Source organism: Haemaphysalis longicornis, unplaced genomic scaffold (genome assembly GCF_048455015.1).
Source record: "Haemaphysalis longicornis isolate Haplotype H1 unplaced genomic scaffold, Haemaphysalis longicornis Haplotype H1 scaffold_3, whole genome shotgun sequence".
NCBI lineage: Eukaryota > Metazoa > Arthropoda > Arachnida > Ixodida > Ixodidae > Haemaphysalis > Haemaphysalis longicornis.
The window spans coordinates 65,974,378-65,998,160 of record NW_027526335.1 but is presented as its reverse complement, the minus strand read 5'-3'; the positions used below and the strand labels follow the sequence as shown (position 1 = coordinate 65,998,160).

The 23,783-nt window shown below is 46.5% G+C and overlaps 1 protein-coding gene across 2 annotated transcripts in view; it reads right to left on the bottom strand.

The window, feature by feature from the left end:
* LOC144174545 (tudor domain-containing protein 7-like) overlaps positions 1–22,543 on the bottom strand; it is a 62,759-nt gene extending 40,216 nt beyond the window's left edge. Inside the window, exons 1-9 of one of the 2 annotated variants that reach the window (XM_077703299.1) lie at positions 22,237–22,543; positions 21,726–21,822; positions 20,524–20,629; positions 16,745–16,853; positions 13,008–13,190; positions 9,229–9,553; positions 6,471–6,719; positions 915–1,009; positions 283–413 (exon numbers count right to left, since the gene is read on the bottom strand). In XM_077703299.1, the coding sequence (XP_077559425.1) occupies positions 283–413; positions 915–1,009; positions 6,471–6,719; positions 9,229–9,553; positions 13,008–13,190; positions 16,745–16,853; positions 20,524–20,629; positions 21,726–21,816 (1,289 nt within the window). In that variant the 5' untranslated portion in view covers positions 21,817–21,822; positions 22,237–22,543. Of the gene's footprint in view, positions 1–282; positions 414–914; positions 1,010–6,470; positions 6,720–9,228; positions 9,554–13,007; positions 13,191–16,744; positions 16,854–20,523; positions 20,630–21,725; positions 21,823–22,236 lie in introns of those variants that run through there. The other variant, XM_077703300.1, reaches the window with a different exon arrangement.
* Between the last annotated feature and the right edge of the window lie 1,240 nt (positions 22,544–23,783).

Here is a 23,783-nt window from a genome sequence, read left to right as displayed (position 1 = left end):
AAAATCTACTGCCACTATATGGTTGAACATCATTAGTAACTGCGCAAATTATATGGGAGTTTCTAATGTTAACATTAAGTACAAACTGGACACACTTGAGACAACGCCACGACATCAGGACTCGCTAAACGGGTAAAGGGGCGACAATCTCGGAAGTAGCATTAACATTAACATTAATACCGTCGTGAATGTGAAGAGCACGTCGCAATGCAGCTCCCATGTGCATGAAGCTGAATGAGCGAGTTGGACACGGGGAGGTTGACGAGCATTGGAGCAACTCACTCGGGGTTGTACCCTGATGCAAGGTGCTTGACCAGCTCGAGCCAGTTTGTGGGCACAGACTCGCGGTAGCGTTCCAGGTACAAGTCAGGCACAACCGTGCTCCACAGACCATTTTCTTTGGCAGCCAGCAGCTGGGAGGAGGAAAGAAAAAGAATGGGGTCTGCTGACATCACAGCAACACTCGTCTTTCTCCTGGTAAAGTTTATGGCTAGAAGAGGAACATTTCACTAGCCAATACACCATCAGCATGCCCAATACTGCCAGTTGTGCAATCGCAGCAGAAAGCACGAATCCATGGCCATGGTATTACAGTCTTGCATATCATGCACATTTTTTGTTTATTTAGGAATTGGGTCACCCAAGGTCTGTGATGTAAATTCATTGTGTGATGAAGACATTTCGCAGGGAACAAAGTAATAGAAAATCGTGGTCTGCAATCTCTTCTGAATACAGCAGAGTTGTATATTGCCTTAATACTAACATGCGAACTAAAATCAAAGCTCAATAAATATAACGGTACAAAATAAGCACAAGAGTTACACAGAAACTCGACATACACTTTGAAAATTGCCATTAGCAACTTTTTTTTTTGAACCCTAACCACACAAGAACATAGAAGGCAATTTTCTAACCTCTTTGATCCGGCTTACAAAGATGTCGACCTTCTGTGGCGTCGAAACATCCGTCTCAGGCAGCCGGGTTTCAGATTTTGCAGACGGAGATGAATCTGTAAAAAGCGGTCACAGAGCGGTTGCAGCACACCAGAATGACAGAGAAGGCTTTCCCCGTGATCTTAACGGCACGCACATCGGCATGATCGGCTACCATCCCCTATTCAAAGCAGAAATGCTGTAACAAGAAATTATTTTTGCATAAGCTTGCTGTTTATTTGTGTCGAGGGCAACATAATGCCTTTACCTGCATCATTTATTTTTCCCCCACGGTTTCCTTTTCTTTGTTTTGCTGCAACGCCAAGCACAGAAATTTGCAACCTGTGCTTCAACTGGCACAAACCTGCAACGATGCCACATTTTTGGCCATTCACGAGTCTCGCGGTTCCTTTTGTGAGCTTTGATAGACTCTGTTTATGCAAAGGGGACCCACCGAATCTAACAGAAAACATGTTAAGGTAGGACATCACCCTATGTAGAAAAATAGAAAAAAAAAAAAAAATTGAGAACAATTATTATGGCTTGATGATGTTTAGTACCGGGCAAGTGATGCTCTAATGGTATTTCAACGCCCTCAAAAAGCAATTAGAGTAGACAAGCACCCCGCACAGATGACTGACCGGTCGGTCACACAAGCAACTACCGAAAAGCACGCACAACACTGCCCTGGTCAGAGACAAGACCGGACACGAGAACTACCAAAGGTCAGCAAATCAAAACAGTGTAACCTCTACTTTTTATCCTCTTCCTTTCCTCCTACACTTCACCGCTGCTTCAGAAGCACTAAAGAGCAGCTCAAGAATAAAGGAGGAGTAAAAAGGGAACATCCAGCGAAACACAGCACGCAGACATGGTGGCAAGGATACGGTAACAAGATGCAGCGCACGGATAAAGTGATGGGGGATGTGCACGTGAGTATGGTCAGATGAATGGGTGCTCCAATAAGGGATGACTCTCGACAAAAAATATTTACATTACAGAACTTATTTCCCATTTCATCAAGCCTCACAGCCCAGGATGATAGTTCCCTTTCCCTGCGATGAATGCACTATGCGATGATGTGCCCCTACCTTGCACTCACTCATATCCCAGGCGGAAAGTGACCGCGCTAAGCTAAGGCAAAGGGCCAAGTTTCCTGCCCCTCTCTTTCACAAGGCTGTATCAGTGGACACGACATTTCCCTTCAAACCTGGCTTCACGGCGTACTTTCAGTAGTGGGCTTGTAAAAAGCGTGGCGATCAGTTTAGCTAAGTGGCTATTGTGACACCCGCCTCTTTTCCACTGAGCCGCACACAGGCCTGCGGTAGTGACCGCAGCTAACACGGTTTTCTGCACATGAACTGAGCTCTTCGCAACCCCAAAGGACTCACTTCATCATGAATGCATGTATGCATGCATGCATGCACACCCATACAGACACACACACACACACACACGCACAATGATGAGCATCGAAAGGCTTTCTTACCCCCTACAAACTTGTGATGGATATGATCCTTAACGAAAAATTCGTCGATAATCGATGACCTAACCCCGCCACAAAGGCACTCGCTACAGAGACACTCGTTAGTTGCGTGCCCTGAAGATGCTGCATACAACAGAATGGAAAACGGTGATTATTAGTGCAGGGAAAAATGGAATGCGGCCCGGTGACCACCCATCCCTAACGCTTTCCGTAACATACCCAGCGCACAATGACAACCCGCTATCAATGTATTCAAGCCCCATGGCAAAGCTGCTGGGCATGTCTTGCCATTTCCTATGCAGTTTCGGCACGTCGTATGGTTTTTATCCTCACGGCTGCGACTCTTTATTCAGTGCAAGATCGCCAGGACATGAGTGATAAAGACCAGTACAATTGCCGTGAACAATCTTGTGACTGCGTTCTAGCACAATCCCAACAAGGCTGAATGACCGCTGCTTTCAGTTCTAAGAGTGACCCTTACACAAAACCAGCCCAGAGCAGTGGTAAACTGCTTGAACCAGTCGCTAGGGGACGTTTTTACTAATGCTTACAGCGCCGTTCCACATGCTCAGGGTACCCACAATACTTGGGAAGCTGTCGTGTGTGCACTGGAAAGTGTTACGGAAACTGTTGGAAGTGGGCTGGGGCTGGGGAATTTCTCGCTCTCCACACCCCTCCGCCTTTCCACACCAACAGATCGGGTGGCGAGAAGAGAGAGGGAAGGAGGGGGGAAGAACACACCAGGCAGGAAAGACAAGCAAAAAGCAACACAGATGCACCAGCACAGTTCACCACAGAGAACACTGCTATGAAATGTCATAAAATTGGTATTTGTTTTGTTTGTACCATTGGTACTGTAATTTGTACTGCTCTTTGTGCTTTCCTTTAGTAACTCAGCTCCACATTACTAGGTCATACTCTCGGTGCATTACTCAGCATTGTCTCTGTTTGCATCTGTATAACTCTCACCTACCTACGGCACACCCCTCTAAAGGCACCTTGCCACCTGAGACTTCCAAATGAATAAACAAATTACCATGTTCTTTCTTGCGATTTTCGAGCACCCACGTCATTTTTTCAGAGAAGCATTTACACAACCTTCTCTTATCTTCTTTCATGTTTGTGATGCCCGAAGTCCTACTGAGATATAACAAACGCGCCGACACTACGCAGGCGATGAGGCGCAAGGGTTTAGCCCTTCCTGTGGCAGCAGCAGGAAGGAAAGTTTTAGCAGATCTGATGAGCGACTTGAAAGGAATAGGAGTGGGAATAAATAATATGAAGCTACCGGAGAGCTTTTTCCAGAGAATGTTTTTTGCCAGCTTCTTCCACTTCATTACAACGTCCACTTATACTCTTGTCTATAAAGTACGTAGTGTATTTGCCTTCTCAACAGAGCAATCTGCCGATACAAGTCGCCTCATTTCCGCGCTCTACTGCACCATGAAGGATGAGCAAACCAGCTGTGACAGACTAAGATACACACCAAGCAGTTAAAGCAAGACAGGACACAGGGAACAAGCAGTTGTTCAATGAACAATCACTGTTTGGCAGGCCGTTAAATGGAAGATGACAACACACATCCTTTTAGTACATAAAAAAAACTGCCTTTGGCGACTCACAAACCTTGAAAGACACTACGAAGAGATCACCAAGATCTACAAACTTTCTTCACTCACTACAACACCACCGATTGGGTCACTGAGAAGCACCAAAAACAATCGGAGTGTTCACTCTGTGCTACATTCTCAAGTGACACAATCAAACAGAACCAGAGGCTTCACTACAATCTTGTAAACGTGTTTCTTTATCCGAGGTAGATTTTGTCGACAGCTGCCAATCAGACAACAAACTAGTCCCTATGGCATCATAGGGGCCAGTTAGAAAAAATGTCTGAATTCCTGCTCATTCATCGGCATTCTCAAGTACTAGACTTGACTTGTGATGTCCCCACTAAGGTTTGTTATTGTTATTCTGTCACGACAATCTTTCCGTTGAACTGAACTTTGTCTTCATGATCCTTCTGATGTGACGCCCACTACCCACCAATGTGTCGCACGTGAAAGTTACCACCAAGGAGGGTAGGCAGGGAGGTGCAACCGGAGCTCAGGCAAGACAATCACCACAGCAAATGAGGGGGAAAAGTACAAGGCATGTAGTTGCAAATTGTGACACAAAATGAGTAGCACCAAGAGGCCAGGGCAGAGAAAAGGGGCATAGACAGGACAACCTACGATACCTTTGCTTTTTAGAGTGGTGCCACTCTTCAAAATAGCAGACGCTGACAAACAAATCTTTTCCTCTCTGCTATTATTAGGACTCAAACTGTTCGAACTGCCCTCTCAAAGATTTTTTTTTATAACGAAACAATACCAGCGGCTAAACCGCTTGCAATCGTGGAGACCCCGTGCAAATTTCAAGACATTCGTGAAAAGAGCTAATGATGTGTGCAACAGTTCCCCTTGAAATGATTACCAATGCAGCCAGTGAAAGCTATTTAACACTCTCATTGTTAAGTTTTTCCCACAGCTGCTCCTTGCCATTATTTTGGGTCACAATTACAAAATAACCACTCTATACAGAATGGTGATTACCCAGTGGCAAGGCAGAAAAATGACTAGAGAATACAACGTTAGAAGAATTTTTTTGATTTAGCTATTTTTGGTCATTTTACAACGCACTGAACTTCACTCCTCCCGTGCTCTGCGAGAAATGGCTCAGAGATGGTGTCAACTAAACACAATAATAATTTCCCAAAGCCTTCATTTGAGAAATTTGTTTCCAACATTGTATTCTCCACACATTTAGGTATCAAAAGCAAAAAAAATTTACATTTGTACCTGCTCCAGGTGTCGAGATATCCGAGTGTGAAATGCTAGCTTAGCGTTGCAAGAAAAGTGCAGGGTTCGTACAGGCTTCAAAAGCAAAAATTCAAGGGTTTTCAAGGACTTTCAAGGACCACAAAACACATTTTCAAGGTCTCCGACTAATGTTTTTTTCTGGGATTATTTGTAATTTTCCGACACAATGCAAAAGTTTTTTATTGCACAATATCTAAGCACATTAGTGCACATTTAGATAGGTGCTAACGGGTTCGTATATGCTCCCCCAGCTTCATTTTTTTATTTCATGGCTGATATTTAAAGGTTTTTCTTTTTTCTTGGTGTTTTGCTGAGACTGATTGATTTAAAAACATTGATTTAAAAACTTAGTTAATGCTGCGTGCATCTCCTGCTTTGTCAGCAAGAGTATCAGCTGAAATTAAATCAAGCAAATGTTGCTTCCAGGCAGGATGAACTATGTACACGTCCACCATTTTCACGTAAAAGCAAACGTCGATGGAGCGTATGAGGAACAGCAAACATGCAATGAGCAACCGTCCATAGACTAGATGGAAGATGCAAGATAGAGAACAGAAGCTGGCTTTCACTGGATTGTATCGTGATATAAATTGGATTGACAAGTGCCTGCTCCTAATGTTGCTTCAAAATAATGAAAATCTACCGAACTTGTAATTTCACGCAATACACTGAAACTTGATTGTTACAATGTTTTTTTTTTTACATTTGTTAACACCTAAAATCCACGACAAACACTTTAAATTCTTGTGAAAAGACAGGGCCATTGATTATCTCCGGAAAAATCAGGGGTTTTCAAGGACCATTTAAAAATTCCAGGACTTTCCAGGCCTTGAAATTGACACTTCTAAATTCAAGGGTTTTCACGGTTTTCAAGGACCTGTGCGAACCCTGAAAGTGTCATTTCACCATCGTATTCTGCGCAAACTGAGCTGTAGAGTGTACTTTAAAATGCCATTTACAATAAAATATCGTGCCTTATGATGAGGAAATTCGGAAACAGATAGAAAAATGGCCAAAGATGCCGCAAATGCCATTTTCCAGAAAATGTTTGGCCGTTTTTGGGCTTTACAAGGCCCGTAAGCCCCCTTAAAGCCAGTACTTGGCTTTGGGTGCCCCCTTTCCCTGTCACCTGCTTTCCTTTACTGCCTAGTGGTGAAGACAACAGGAAGGAAAGGGAACAAGGTGGCTCACTTTGGTGCAAGCCGAAAGAATGGGCGGCCTTGCGGGCGGCCTCCTCTTCCGCGTCCTCGGGCAATACTTTCTCTTCCGGGTACGAGTAGAAGGTTTGGCTGCCCACTTTCAAGGTTGCCAGGTACACCACGGGCCCCTTCTTGTTGGCCAGGCCTTTGGTCGTCTTGAAGAACACGGGGAGGCCCCGGCTTGCGCCGTACTCTTGAACAAGTTGCCGGTACGACCTAGCCACGGCAGGAGCAGGCGGCACTGCCAAGAAAAAAATTTGCAAATGAGCAAGGGGAAAATGACAAACCCTGCCAACAACCCCGAATTTATCATTGGATAACGAATAGGGAGAGACTGATAGTCAGAGAGGTGGCAGGGCTGTAAATGCCGTGCATGCGATCCTTGCGCTATTCAAAGATCATAACAGTAAGTGCCACTGACCTGCTGCCAACACCGAAAATGGCCGTTAAGCTAGTAACGTGACATGAGCTCCCTTTCTGCTGGCAAAAAAACTACCAAAGAACAGGTACTTTGCTTCACTTTTTTTTTTGTCTCATTGTCTTTCTTTCCCTTCCAGGTTAAAAGATGCTGCTCCAAGATGAGTGTATATGGTAGAATAAAGGTTGACTACTGCGAAGACTCCACGAAGATAGACGACGCAATAAAATGGTGCGGGGACACGAAAGGGTGGGGTAGAACACAGAAGAACAGCCAGCAAGTAGGAATAAAATTACAAAAGCAACAAAGAGATTAAGCTGCCATGAGCATAAGCACATTTCAACATCTTTTGTGACTGTACACTTGTTGATGGCCTGGGGGGGGGGGAATGTTTTGTTAAATCTGGCTCCTAGATATACCCAAATTTCAACAGTCATAAAGCTGTGAATGTCTGCTACTTCGCTATATGAAAGCTGTTACACTGAAGTTTATTCAATCAAGGTAGAACCATACATCAGCTTAAGTTAAGGACTTTCTCTCGTTTTTAGCCCGCGCCACGGAGCAAGAATATATAGGAGAGGAAACGCCCATTGCAGCCGGCGCGATCGAGCGACCAGATAATGTCACAATGATAACTACGGCGACCTACGGAGCTCCGCAGCTGCGGCGGCGAACAATTTGACAGCGGCACCTGGTTGGAACAATTTGACAGCGGCACCTGGTTGAATGTATTAAAAGCAATACTGTTGTTTGCAGCATTTGCCACAAGGCGTGAATCGTATGCGCTCGAGCTGCTGTGCGACGCGGGGACTGAACGCGCGTTTATCTCGGACGTAGCACGCGCGCGCCATAAATTGGCCGGTGCACTCAACTCGCTTCGAGCGCATCGCAGGCGAGATGAGGCCATGCGTTTACAGGTTTTACTTTTTTTTCCGGTTACAGGTTTGTATTTTGGGCTTGGTGCTCGCGCAAGATTGCTTACGCATTAAAAGAAAATGTCCCTTTTATTCGCTCGTACCGGCCGGTTTATATTTGACAGAAAATTAATCACGAAGGCGGGCTCTTCAGCCAACGGAAGTGCAGAAAAGCGCACACACTCTCGCTTCGGCCACGGAATGTTTCGGCGGCCCGGCGAAATGCCGACGCGATGCTGCGGCCGGGTTGGACTGGGCGAGTGTGACCAGAACGTGCGCCGGCCGTGGCGATGACGCGCACTTCCTTCGCTTGCCGCCAGATGCCGGAAACTTGACGTTCGCCAAGTGCTTGTGACGTTATCAGGCTGCCCCAGAAAGCTCAGTTTCCCCTCCTATTTTATTCTTGCTCCGTGGCCCGCGCCAAGCCCACCTGCTCTTTGCCACGTAAGTTGCACCACATGCCATTTTATTCTCCTCTTACTCCTTCACGCAACAAGTATTTCTCTCTACGAACAAACTGCCTTTCTGCAAGCCTCCTGAACTGATCTCGTTAGCTTGTACCCTGGTATCACTGCTGGCACCAAGCTGCTGTGCTACGGCGAACAAGCACAGCAAGGATCACCAGACTACAGGCACGCAACTACGGCGATGATTGTGGGGTTTAGTGCGCCGCAGCTACACCCGGCCAGCGGATTATAATTTATCCACCTGGGAATCTTTAAAGGGGCAGACAACTGATTTTTGTGGAGTGCACGTGTTCTTTAGGTCATATGAAAGCTAGGCGTTTTATACAGTGGGGTAACCATATGGAATTTCCAAATAAACAGGCAGAAAGAATTTTATTTTGGCAATAAACTTTCTGAAGTCTGAAAGGTAGCGCCATGTAGCGTCAAAACGCGACATAAACATACGCGTCCAAAAAACTCAGTCACTTTCAATGCGTACTTCACAAACTGCATAAAGGAATAGAAAAGGTTGCACATTATTGTTTTAGCTGGGGATGCGGTTCTAGATACCTCTTTTCATCTCACGTACAGTTAAAAGCATGTTACCGCACGGCTAACAGTCATGGTTGCCTGCATTCCTTTTGGCAGGACACGTGTGGCTGGTAGATCTAAAAGTTCCGATTTCCAAAGTTGCAAAACCGTTTCGGGTTAAAGTGTTTTACGTGATGCCCTTTCATTAGGGATAGAAAAAATATACTCAAAACACATCGCTATCACCTGCCTGTCCCTTTAACGTGTGCTGAAACCTCAACGCACCAGTGTTTTAGCTCTTTGCCTTCATTAGGAAAGCAGCCACCATGGCCGGGATCCAACAAGCACCCTAGGGCTCAGCAGCGCAGCGGCTTAGCCACTGGACCACTGCAACAGGTCACGCAACTAAGGCAAGTGTAAACAGGGGGTGGGCAGCCTCACCACTTGCAGCCGGTGGCGCCACCGGTGGTATAAAGTTGGGGGAGGCTGGCACGTGAGTAGCTGCAGGGACAGCGGTCACCATTACGGGCGCAGGAGGGGCTGGCACATGAGCGGCTGGAGGGACTGGGGTCACCGTTATGGGCGCAGGGGCGTCGGGCCCCTGTGGTGACCTCAGAGGGGAGCGCCACGGTGGAGAGGGGCTGTGTGCAGCCATGCCATTGCTACCAGCCCTGTTGGTCATTGCAGCCATCACCCCGTTGCTTTGTTGCTGCCATCTAGGAGGCACGTCATCCCGCACGGCATTCGATTTTGCTCCCAGCTGCTTCTGCACAAGGGCGCCAGGCAAAACGGGGCATCAGTAATGCGACTTAAGAGAGTCAGTTTGAACAAGGAACAGGTCATTACTAGTCGAATCTAGGCCCATCACAACAAGGACGGTGAAAATTTGCTAAACTAGGAGTTGCGAATGCTCCCTTGTATTCACGCAAGCCAGTCCATAATTACACATATGGTGGCGAAGCACATGCGTGCAAATATATAAATTTGCGAAACACTCAGTGTAGCGGAAGGACCTATCATGCATGATTAAACCTTGGGTAAAGCTGTTCCACCTACTTACTCATACGGAATACCTTACAGCCACAAATATGAAAGCACGCAGAAAATAAAACTGCTGTAAAATTTCCTGAACCCGATTAACAGCCCTGTCACATGGCAAACCTGATGTCAAAGGCAGATGTGGAAGACACCTAGGTTTGGCCTTCCAGTTTACACAGCAAAAGGAATGTAGTTTGATATCATCTTGCGGTGACAACCGCACTGGCGATGTTCTGCGGCATCTACGCTGCTATACTCGGTGACAACTTAAGAACAGCACCGGAAGTTGCCGCTGTGCCTTATCACCGTAGCCGGATGTTTCTCCGCGCGGCGCAAGTAGGGCGTTACTGGGAATATTTTGAACATGGCGTGAGCCGTTCACGTGATTTTTTGGACTTAATATGCTTATAAACGACTCCAGTGACGACAAACAAACTGCGTGAGACAAGGCAGACGATATCACGCATCCATAGCAAACCCCTTTCAAAACAGAGCGCACTGACGTCACTTTGGCGGAGTGATACACTACACGAGGTGGTGCCGTTCTTGAGTTGTAACCGAGTATAGCCCAGTCTCTCAATGCTTTTCTGGTCATGAAACTCCACTGTAACACTATGGGAGAGCTTCATGCGCTGTTTAAGGAGGCCGCACCGCGGCACTGGCGTTGATTGAAGGGCAGCCGGGGAAGTGGTCGGAGGGCGTTCGGCAGAGAATGGACGCTCACCGCGGTATTAGCTGTGCGCATTCGCTTTACTTCTCGTGGGCCACTAAAATGGAACTGGCATTTCACGAGTGCCGAAAAATTTCGTGTGAACGGTCATGCCGTTAGTGCATTCCTGCCTGCCGGTCTGCCTACAGAAAAAACGGCTACAAAATGCGTAGCATTCTTTGCCAAGTAGCTCCACAGCCAGGACAGTGTAACGCCCTGCACTTCCACAAAATTGCAGATTTGGCAGACAGTCCACCTTGAATCGTTATAATAGTGTAAGTGGAGATTTGGTTGGACTGAATCTTAAAAACCAATAAATAAGAAAAATAGAAAGAACAAAATTCACAAGAATGATTCAACAAAAAAAATATGCATCTTAAAGATCTGTCCAAGAAATCTAAGAATAAACGAACAAAGTCCGCAAAAGAACATAAAAAATATGAATACAACGGGGCAAAAAAGGTGAGCAGTGTATAGTACCCTGCATTTCCACAAAAACGCAGATTTGGCACAAGTTCCACCTTTAATTGTTAAAATTGCAGAAAAAATAGATAATTGGTCGGACAGAATTTTGAAAAGCCAGAAATAAGAAAAAAAAGGAAAAAATTTTTACAAAAATTACCTGACCAAATCAAAAATACGCATCTTATATATCTTCCCGAAAACCGAAAAATTGACAAAAAAATCCACAAAAGAACTTTCCAAACGTGGCTGTATTCAAAATCAGCCATATTTAGCTGTAAGGGACTGACACACTGGACAAGCGGCATACGAATGCTACACATTAGTAGGCAAATTTCTGCAGAAGTTTTCACTGTCTTTTTGACACCGACCTGCGTGCGAGATAGAAGCGTACCATTCCCCGAATAAATTTAGCAAATTGAGCTTTTATTTACTGCCCGTCCGCTTGTGTAAAAAAAAAAAAAAACAATCTTACATGTTGGTTGCCTTGTAATCAAGCACATTGCCGGACTGTAAAAGGAGCTCTTAAAACCACAGCCTTCGTGCTTTGCGGAGATTCTTCTTTACCACCCAGATGACCTTTGTTGTTGGGGGTTAATAGGCCAGAAATAACCTCGCCATATAAAAGTCCTCATCACCATATGCCTGTAACTATGCCAACTAAATATGTAAAAATGAGTGTATAAATGTTCACTGTGAATGGGTTTCGGTGAGTGCACGCGTAACGAGCAATGTACAAAGCCAAGAATTACTTTTATTAGAAATACTCCAACCAGCGTTGCCATTCTAAACTTGAATTCTACAACCAACCTGTTTCCATCAGAAATCAGAGGCACTACTCTCGAGCGTAATCTTGGTTTTATAGTGTTCACAATGCCAAAGCTTTCAGAGTTTTGAAAACGCACACTATTACATCGCACTGCACCTCGATTATGCGTAAAAGGAAAGCATTAAAAAAGGAGACAGAGAGCTAAAAAGAAATAATTGTTCCCCCTACAAACTTTCGCTTTCGCACCGCGTCGACATGTTTCCCCTGCTTTTCGCACACTGGTTCAATCCTAGCAGGTGTCAGAAATTAGTTCTGCATGTCACTCACTACTATATTCACCTCCTTGCGGGTTAAAAGAAAATGCCATAAACCTTGGCGCCTACAGCATGCAAGCACGGAGCACCGCAACCAGGTCAGTTTGGCTTTCGACGTGCGTAAATTTTCACTGGCCGTGTTGTGAAATCGATTTTCAAGGTTGAGAGCTTCAGCTGGACAAGGCGATGAGGAGCGTCGTCAAAGGCCAGGTAAGAATTTACAACATCTTGGAACCCAACTTCCCTTAAAGTCTCCCACGCACGGGGACTTCCGAGAAATTTCTCAGAATGAAACCCTGACAGTAGTCGACAGTTTGAGCATGCGTTCTGCCTGATACGAGTCCCCGTAAAGGCTGCAATTATAAGACGCTCCTGCCAGCTTCATTTTGTAGGAATAATTGAAGGTATAATTACCAACAACGCGTTTCTATTGAATAAGTGCCGCCAAAGTGCGTGGCTGCACACATGGCGCAGCGGCGGCTGCCCAATGCCTCCGACTGCGGTGGCGCCCCTTGCCTTTGTCCTTGCCCTTGCCTTTGTCCCCAAATGAAACTTGGGCAGGAGTTTCACAACTAGAAAAAGCATTGAAGGACTCTTCTGCTAGTCAGGTGAGAGGTACCAATTAACAGGGTTTTTCTGCACTTTTTGTACAAACCGTTTAATTAAACCAGGCATCGGCTCAGTAGTGTTTCAGTAGCACCAACTGCTAAACGTGTGTAAATGCAGAATATAAAAAGAAGAAATCTACAAAAAGGCCTCATTGGCTTCCACAACCTCCAAGCAAACAGTACAAGGTGCTCGTGTAGCATAAGTGCAGCAAACAGTACCCCGTGCTCCCTAGAGCACAGGTATATGGCTCGGCAGAAGCCAACCAATCGGTGCCCAAGCCCCATGCGTCACGGCAGTTAGAGCGGTAGAGCCAACGCACCAGCTGGGGCAAACCCCTTGCCGTGCCCCGGTAAGTCCTCCTGGGGGGCACGTGCATCGGGCTGAGAGAGGAAGCGGTGGTGGCAGGAGATGGCGACGGGGTCCTCCGACTGTCCAGCAGGTTCTGGTACCCTGCAAACCTCACACTCGGCCCAGTCCTCGGAGCAGGGAGACGGCTGGGGCGCTGCGCAGAGGACACGCAGACTGGACACTCCGGCCCCCCTCGATACGGACCACCAGCGAGAGACCAGTACGCAACCACCGCACTTCACGCTTGCCCAGGATATTCCATGAATTTAACTCTTTCGTTACCACGCCTATTCAAATCGATCACCGGTGATCGATGATTTATATTGCCTATTTCGACATCATGTAGTCGTTTCTCGTACACCTAATGCAGCCAGTGATTAGTCTAGGCACTGCCCTTTTAGAATCAGTTTAAATTTTCCCGCTCCGGCGACACTGAGATTTTTGGCGGCGTTTTTTGCGAGCTGAGGTGCGCGTATTTTTGAGGAAGGGGGCGTGGCTGCTGCACTTAAGAAAAAAGGATGCAGGTCATGGTTAGGCTGCATTACCATAATATATTTTTTTTTTTTTTGTCAAAAGGCTTCTGGCAAGTCAAATACCAAATACTGGGGTCAGCTTTGTAATCTGACAGCGTTGAGAGGTGATAATTACTTGAAAATGGCCCCAGCTATTCACTAATGATCTTTGGTTCGGACAAAGGGCAGCTTTATTCCCCCAAAGCTTATTTCTGATGGTCCCCCGCATGTCTAGCAAGTGTGCCTGACATTTTCAACCAGTTTCCGGCAGTTTCGGTTTCGTTTTCGCCTTGCGAAATTCATATTTGGCGCGACTACGCAGTTACCCAACTACAAGCCTCCGTTGCCCGCTACTGCTCCTCAAAACAAGCATGCCGCTCGCGCTTCCACTTTATCTACGCCTTGCTTCTGGGATAAAAGCTTCCGCTGAAAGTCAAACGGTAACACCAAGTCGTCGGGTATCAGTTCAGACGAGGAGAACGCTTCCAATTGGCCTTGAACACCGCCAACTGTTCACCGGCCAGTTTCGTTTTCATATGAGGGTATTTCCGGAGGTCTAGTGTCGCTTCTTAGTAGTACTGTCTATTCTGACAGTCTCCAACAGCCTTGCATTTGTTTCTTTTCAAAATCGTTAGGTGGCGCTGCAATGTAGTAGGCTCGTAGTGCTGAACTCGCTTCACAGCCCGACGGCGGCTTGGTGAAAGCTTGCTGGGCATGATTCTAGCGCATTGTACCTCATTCCTGCAAGCAGGGCTACCATAGTGAGTCAGAACATGATAATAAACCGCAAATGAAAGTTCTGACTGATAAGTGATCATCAGAACGTCAACAAGCATCCACCAAAGAGTTTGGTTCTCAACTCCAAGCAGATTTTTTCACATCGCTTGCTTGCCTTCAATATTGTGCCGGTCATAATCATTGACAAGGTGTTTTTACATCACGTGGAGGCTAATTTGGGCCTTTAATAATGTCACACCACCAGATTTCTTCTAGAGAACTATCCAAAATAGCAAAACTTGAAATAGAGGTTGGGCTTCACCACATGGCACGGGCACCACGTGGGCTAACATTTTCTTTTATATCTGACAAATTGTACTGCGCAACTCAATTTTTTTTCTAGGACAGGTTTTTGAAATGTCTACTTACAAAATGTATATTCTAAATTTTTTCTACTACAGGTGGTTTATTATACACAACTTACTTTTTTCTTTTTTCTTCGATGCGTGGAAAAAAATTTCGAATTCGATAATTTTTTTCGGAATCATTATTTAGGAAAACATTATTAAAACTGGTGTCGTTGGAAAGCGCGTGAAATAATCTGCATTGTATGTCACTGCAATGTGTGTCTAACCAATACGTATAGCATAAAAAATTGTTTTGTTAGACCCTTCAAAATTGGTCAATTTCCCGCGGTTACGAAAGAGTTAATGGGCCACGAAGACAAGTTTGATTCATTTGATTCATTAAAGAGTCTCCTTTGTCCTGGTAACAATCACACAAATTTTGCCAGACCTTCAAACAAATGATGGGAGATATTGGGCCTCCTTGATTATCAGTCCCCGATCGTCTGCAGACTGCCCGGGATGAGATCCGGCACTCTCTTTTCCCACTTATTAATATGGGACTTTTGGTCCAAACACATCAGACTGCCCGCGGACCGTTCAGGACTGGTAAATTGAGGATGCCCATTAAAGGGACCCTGCAACACTCTTCGTGCAGTGCAAGTAAACCTGCGCGACGTTTAGATTAGACTTCCAGGAACACCCGAGCCAAATATTACACGTGCACGTGAAGCGGTAAGCACGCAAATCGCCGTGAAAGACGCGGAAAAACCAACCGCTCTCTCTTCAATTCTCCTCATTATGCACCCCTGGCATGGCCTCTGCGACGTCATTGAGGCCATGGCTGTCCTATTGGCTGTCGCTGATCAACTTCGCGGCTAAATTTTGGCATTTCCTGTGACGATCAGCCGTCGTTGGCGCTGTGTATGAACCTCTTCTATGTCTGAACCTGTCCGCATGCTTTTGGCGTTTCTTTTGTTTTGAGTGCGCGCAGAGTTTGAGTGACGAACTAAATATTCTACTTTCAACGAGCCCACTCGACAACAAACGTTTATCGCTCCAAAAACGCCCTACCAGCCTGAGCGCTTGCTTGCGAGCAGGCCACCATGCCTGCTTTTTTGTGGCACCACACCGGAAATAGACCCGTCCACGTTACGGGGGGAAAAGGACGAAACTCCCCGGCCTGTGACATATCGAAGGCCGCCGAACAAACGCCGCGCGCCGCCCCCCTCTCCAGGAGAGAGCGCGCAGCTTTCGTCGCGTTGTCCGCGGTTGAGTTGAGAGGGAACATTTATGCGCTATTTTTCATCGCACGTAGTTTCGGTGATAGTGAACGGATTTTCATAATTCTTGCGGGAGGAGATTGCTGGGACAATAGACTTTATTTCAAAATACATTCCGAGTAGTCGATGTTAAGTGTTGCAGGGTCCCTTTAATGAAAACAGATGAAGCAGTGGCGAACCCACTCACGTTCCGGAAATTTCTTCATGAGATCACAAAACCTTGTCTGTGCGATTAGCGGCCGCCGACCAAAGTCACTACCCAGAAATATGACTGGGCGGTTGTAGTGTGGCCTATAGTTAAGATTCATCATTTAACTAGATCGGTGGCACGCAGTTAACACCCTTACTACTAGTTTTTTAGTGCTAGCCCACATTATGTCATAGCGTGACTGACTGGAACGGACCGACTAACTGTGGGAATGAACTCGCCTAAGCAATAACTGGGCTATGAGGCCTGCCGTAGTAGAGTGCTCTGGATTAATTTCGACCACCTGGGGATCTTTAATGTGCGCCGAAATCTCAACACAGGCGTTTTCACTTTTCACCTCCCTCAAAAAAGCAGCCACCACGGCCACGATCGAACCCACGTCCTTGGCCTTAGCAGCACATGCCTTGGCCACTGAGCCACCGTGGCGAAGTCACTGTAGCAAGAAATTGGATAGGTTCTGAATATTTGTCGAAACTTTTCCAGTTAAAAAAGCACCTTCCGTGGCTGGAATAGGGCTAACTTGAAGTTAAGTTACCAAAGGCCAGTTTTTTCTAACTGAACAAAGTTGCATTTCGTAGCCATCCACCAAACTGCAATAGTGGGAAACGTTCCGTCCACAGCATGGAAACGCAGAAAACACTTACCACAACAGGCTTGGTTTTGGGAGCAGCCCTCTGGTTGGCCACCAACTGGGACACATGAGCTGTGGATGGGTTGATGACAGCTTCCACAATAGGAACCCCATTGGCCGCTCTACAGAGGCAAAGAATGTGTTTAATTAGGCCGCCCCCAAACAGCTGAGGTTTTTAGAGTGCCCTAATATGGGGCGTTATGCCCGTTACACGTGCACTTTCAATCTGGACTGAAGCTCAGCGAGATTTACTTTTGAGCGCGCTTGATGCCCTTCTGCTGCTACGCGGCCTGTTTCAATCCCAATTGAGAAATTCCACTCTTGTACACTGGATGGTGCCGAAAACAACATTTTGCAGCCGGTGTCGAGCAATTGTACGCATCCCTAGCCACTACTAGCCCTGTGGCAAGACTGCCCATTATGGCAGGGTTGTAGCAACAAGTGTGACACATCATGCTAAGTGAGAGCTCTTGGTATGCATGCAATGATGGCATGATTCCAAAATGTTTTTTTCCCAGACTTCGCCCCAACAGCAGTAGTATGCAACAGGATGGAAAGTTGGGCGAGTTGGTAGGTCGACATGATGTAAAAAATGTGCGGTAGGACGAAATTCACGAGGAAAGGAACAGCACTCGTCCTGTCTGGTTCATTTCCTCGTGTATTTCATCCTACCGCGCTGTTTTTACATCAAGTAGAATGCAAGCTGCACTAGCAATAACCACTGCACTCGATACAGCCACGAGCAGGTGTGGGGATGCCATTTTTGAGGTCAAGTGGGGTTTACCGTGGTGTTGAGAGTGCACCAATACAATTTTATAAACAGAGGCACATATAACTACAAGAGTATTATCACACGCTCATTTTAGTTACGTTACTTGATACGATCTATGGTGTAATTTTAGGCTGTCACCTCCTACGGTTTTGCTCAGCACCGATAAGGTCATCACCGCTCCCACTCTCACTCAAGAAGCTCAATCGCCCTTGGGGAACAAGGATAGAGTCGAGCGCAATCGTGATTGAAACTGCCCATGTAGCAACTCCCGATCCAAATTAAGTTCCAGCAGTATCAGCTCAATTGCAATTAAAATGGTACGCGACGGGTATAATAGACCTGAATATGTAACAAGGCTATCAGCATGCTTGGAATGCACCACCACCTCAAGTTGTAGTCATACAATGTGCAGCCCATCCCATCTGTGTGAAGAAACAGTTCTCAGCCTTGGAAAACTTGACATGCAGCGAAACATGAAGTTCATGACAAACAGTTCAAAGGGACACTAAAGTGTAAACGCAAGTTTGCCTGTATCGGTAGATTAGAGTGCTGTGAATACAAATATAGCACTAGCACCAGCAGCAGTGACTTATTAATGCAGAGTGCCAAAGACGTAGGAATTACGGAGGTCTGCCATCTTCCCCATCTCTCTCGGCTCGCCGCGGAGGCAAGAGGTGGGAGGTCCCTCTCTCTCTCCCTGCGGCTGCGCATTTCCCCGTCGCGGGAGGATGACGGCAGGGGCGCTGCCGAACCCCTCACGTGACCGGTTTGTCCGGAAGCTCCGGGCGGGCTGGTCCGGGGCAGACAACGAAGGAAGGGCCTCTTTGGATACCAGCCATCATACGGAGCAGCCGTAAGTACGTGCTGCTCCTTTTTGGCCTTCCTTTGTCCGCCCTCGCGCCCGTTTCTCCCGCCCTGGCCAAAGTGGTCTTGGCGGTGGTAGAGACGCACCTCACGTCCATTATTGCAGTGCAATAAACGTAGGGGTTGGTGATTTGTGTCCTGTGTTCCTTGCTGTTTGCTGCCGCTACGCCAAGTTGGCGGTCCGTGCCGGCATTCAGTAGAGCTAGAGCACTGCAGCCGAATCTCGAGTGTCGAGCTAGTTCGCTGTAAGAACCTTGGTCCCCACAACGTGAATGCAGGTATCGCTGCCACATACACTTTCCCGCACCACACTTTGTGACATCTCAAATCTTGAAGAGTGAAGCGTGGTACTGGTGAAGCTTGTCTAGGCATTTTGCTGGAACACTCACGCTGCAGGGATATTTAAACAAAAAAATGCAGGCGGGAACTTAATTTCAGCTAGCCAGCATAACATGTGATGCGTCAATCCAAGCTTTTGTTCCAGTTTTTATTTCACTGAGACGTTTCACCTGGCATACAAGTGCTATCAACAGATGCATGCATGCGGATGAACGCAAGAACCTGCCTTGCGTACTACAATCGCCAGTGGCGAAATGATCTCATTTCTAGCACAATCGGCTAGACGCTGGGAAGCAGTGGCAGCAAACTTCATTGCTGGCCTATTTCCCCCAGGCGGCAGCACATCCTCAGAATTATGGCATACAGGGGCGAGGCTTGATGACTGCCTTAGCCTGGATGCCACCGTACCGCAACGGCTTTAAAGGGACAAGTTTGGTCCAATTAAAAGACTGCTTTGTCCCGATAACAATGCTCTATCTGTCAAAAGCTTGAAACAAATAACCAAGGTAAAAGCAGTGGCAACCCCTCGCCACTTTCTGGTGATTTCTCCATGACGTTCCAGAATTTTGAATGAGGGACTCGCTGCTGCCAACATAGCAAACAATTGCGAACTTTTGTCAACTTAATTATATCCAGGTTTAACTGCAAGGAAATTCGGAGGCACAGAATGAACTCGAGCGGTGCGGGACAGGACCGGTTGGAGTTTGATGGGAGAGGCTTTTGTTCTGCAGTGGACCTAGTGGGCTGCTCTGATGCTGATGATGCAACAGCCGGGTTTCCGGCTAAGGAAGAGAGGCCACCAGCTCAGCTGTTTTCCAGCCTTACACCACTAGTGAAAGCTGCACTAATCTTTAGCGATGGCCCACATTAAGCTACCATAGAGCGAATTTTGAAGGTTTTTCTATACTTGTTGCGTTTCTTTGGCTAAAACAATGCCTTCTGCCGCTATGTGAAGACGAGTGAGTTACCAAAAGCTAGTTCTTTCAGATTAAAACAGTTGAATTGGAATTGGAAATAGAAATGAAAGAGAAATGCAAGCTATATTTCCCAGCTAACAAAGCATCGTCGGTTGCCGAAAAAAAAAAAATGTCTACACAAAACACGACCTTTTTGCTAAACCAAGGTGTTATGCACTCTTTAGTGTCACTTTTCAAGATTCAAACTGTTTTTTTTTTTTTTCCAGCGCAATTAGGCAAGGCTTAGCGGAGGGGCTGCACACTGAGACCACCTGTGGTTCTTTAAAAAACCCGAAATTTTTTAAACAGGAGTCTTTCTTGGCGTGTGTTTTTCACATCTAAAAAAGACAGTGGGGGGGAGGTGGCACAGCAAGAAAAAACTGCAGGAAACAGAATTGCTTTTGAGCTAAACTGGTAATTCCAGCGAAACCAGCAGCTCGTAATGTCTATACAGCTTCCCCATGTCTTGTATCGACTTCTGGTGCCAACTAATACATGCCTGAGGTAGATTCCAGAAATTGGATAAAACAAATCTCGTGCGCAAGAAAAAATGCAGGGACACAAGCTGCAGTTTCAGGAACCAACTTCAGACAATACGGACCCATTAAATCGTAAGTATGCCCTTCCGCCACCGAGTGGAATTCCAGAACCTAAGAACACACATAAGCCCTTCATGCTTCAATGGGTCGTTCGTTTTAGTACATTGCACACCACCTGCTTATTTAGTCCGCAGGCCAGGCAATAAGTTGCTGCAAATGTCACCGAAGTAATTAAAAACAATAGCAAAGAAATACAGCCACAACATGACAAGAACTAAAATTAGATACAATGCTGCATAGAAAACAAAAAAGCGGCACTCACTTTCGTATGACAGCTGTGTTAGGTATGCTCTTAATGTAGTCGCTCAGTGTGCTATAGCCGAACTGTTCGTATGGTATGGGGCTGCCTATCAGCACTGTGTATTCTCCTGCGAAAGAAAGAGCTGCTTAGACTTCTTCAGAGACAAATTCATTAAAAAAATGGCAATAAAATGCACTAATTAAAGCCCTGAATGAGAGGCAGACAGGATTCAGGTTGTGCACAACACACTACACCCGCTGTAAATAGGAATTTCTCAATTCAACACTTCGCAGTAATGCTTTGAATGAAACAGCTTGCTGCGATGCCACGAAAAAAAAAAAAAAAAAAACAGTGCAGTTGCAGTCAAAAGTAATTGGAGCACGGGAGCTGTGACCGAACCCCATAGGAGCGCCATGTAGCTGCACCGGCTGTAAACAAAGGCAGCAGAACATGCATGCGCACCTGCCTACGGCGATAGCCCATGTATACTTTTCAACCCACTTATTTTAATGCTTCTTCGAGCGCTATTCGTAGTATACTGGTCTTAGTGACGGCGCTGATAGCAGATGCGGTATCTAGCAGCGTCGCTCACTTTTTCAGCGCATAAGAGCTGCTGGAGAAGCGCCGAAATCGCAGGGATACGAAGTGACAATTTTTCTTTAATATGTTTAGGTGAGCCTGATATCAGCGCCATCGCCAAGACCAGTATGCTGCGAACAACACTCGAAACCGCATTCAAAGAAGTGGGTTAAGAAGTATAGAGGAGCTATCGGCGTCAGTAGGCACGCATGCGTGTTCTGCTCCTTTAGTTTACCGCCTGTGCAGCTACAAGGCGCTCCTATGCAATTTGGCCACAGCTCCTTTGCTCCAGTTACTTCTGACGGCACCTGTACATGCTGTTATTACATTGAAGCCAATGTGAGGGACTATTCCGCGAATCTGTAGCCCGATCCAAACAAACAGCGGAGGACCTCCCATCAGTTAAGCGTTATTGAGAAGCGCGCGTCGCGGCGATAAATTCAGAAACGAAACCATGCATTCACAAACAATAACAAGATGGCGGACACGTTTAGGCAATGCACATGCACCAGCAAATTCAGAGGCCTTAATTTGCATCCCGCGGCACAACGATAAGACAATTGTAATTGCGTTAGTGCTCCTACTGTCTTTATTACTCCATCTCGTATTTTTTTGCGCTATAAACAAGTATTAGCATCTGTTACCTTGCAACTTGGACAGGGGGATTCCACCCTTTTCGCAACTCAAAACCGAGTGCAAAAACGTTTTCACCTCCTGTTCATTCTTGGTGCCCATGTCGAGCTGAAAATAGAACGAGACCTGCTCAAAGAACAACTCAAGCCAGTTATCCAGGCATGTGTACTCCTACACGCGCAAACGAAACTGGAGTGCGAAGCCACGTTTCGCTCGGAACACTGCGTGGTTGGAACACATACAATCAGGCTTTAGTTGTGCCAAGTAGCACAATGCATGGCCGCTTTGCCCGATGCAATGCCAAAAACAGAACTTCAGAGGTCAACGACCGCCAATGCAAAAAAAGTTTCGCACAAAAACAACGTCATCCGTACTTGACCAGCGTTCCGTAATGCATAAACGTCAAACCGCCAATGGAACGCGGAAGCGCACCCGTATGTTGCGCCAAGACACGAGGTCAATGCCACTTTGACAGCGGCGCAGTAACACCTCCAAGTACGCAGTTTGCATTTTAGCGCTTACCGAGTGGTGTCAATCCTTCGTTGCGTCAAAATTTGAGGCGGGTCATAGTGTTATGGTGGCTCCAGCGCAGCAGGTAGGCTTACAGCGAGTATGGTCGGAACATTCGAGGCTCATGAGCGGGGCTCCAACGCTGCGTTCGCGAATTCGTCTTGCTTCGTCTGTCGTTGCGTGAGCGTTCGTTTTCCCTCTCTCTTTACCCTCGTAATTAAATTAGTTGACAACCCGGCGTCGGAGATAGTTCCAGTTGCAGCCCGAACGATTCGAACGAAAAGAAACCCCCGCATCCACCACCTTTTCGCTCCGCCAATCCAGGGACTCCGCCGATCAGGTCAATTAGGATTTTTTCAAATAAAAAAACCTTTAACAATAAATCATACTGTTTGACAATGCGTAAATAAAATTAAAGCATATATGTGCGTATTTAATTAGTTTAGCTGTAACTTCACTTGACACGTAAAAGAGCGGGCAACTTGAATGTTTCTATGCGGTGTTTCACGACACGCCATGCACTCAAGTATGGCAAAAATTGAAAAAAATGTCCAAGAACTCGTTCTCATCGGAATACCTTTAATTAGAAGAGCGAGAGTTCTGTTTAGTTTGCAGTTACGGGCCATGAGAGGGCTGTAAAAAAGAAAAATGAAAGAGGGATACAAATTCGTCTCCTCGTTCAACTTCGAAAGGGAAAGTGTCCTTATCCCATACGACCCTGCGAGTCACAGCAGTAACAGAAATATAGCTAAACAATATTCGAAATTTGGCAGTGGTAACTCACGAAATCCTCCCTTGCAGTCACGCTTCGTAAGGTGCATGGTGGCAAAAAGACATGGTGTATTACTCCAGATGAAAACATTGAAATGGCCAGCATATTACTACTGCCAGCTACACCGGTCCCCAATCGCCGTTATATTCTGACATTACACAATTAATAACTTTCACAGATTCAGGGGCGGATCCAGGTGCCTACTTTGGATTGAAGGGGAAAGGGTACGTGGTTCTATAATGCTGATGGGATGGGGGAGTACGCAACCAGCCAAAATGTCATGATTTGTTCTCAGTTGCCCGCCCAGTGTTTTTTTTTTTTTTTTTTCAACACTATGGAGGCAACCGCGTGACCAGTTTAAAAAAGGCTCCCAGCTGCCGGGCTGATACTCTTTGAAAAAGCGATTCGCACGCTCCCACTAAGGCGGCGGTTATAAGTGAGCGCAGTTGCGTCACAAGGGGGGGGGGGGGGGGGTGCGGGTATCAGCCCCTCGGTAAAGGGGGGGGGGTGCCGCCACTTGCGCCCTTACAATGTGTAATGCCGGCGTCGAAAACTGGAAGACGACTGTAACGAGACCACAGCTTTGGCCTGTTCAAATAACGTCCCCACCAAAATTTGTTCCCTAGTACAATGGAAGAAAGCGAGTAGAATTTCGACATCCAGGAATGTCGCGGTAGTAGATGATGGGCGCGGCTTGAGGAGTTAATTGGCTGAAGGGTGGGGTGAGGCGAACACGGAACGATTCCTGGAGAGGGGGTGCCGTCGGTATGACTGCGACGCCCGTAGG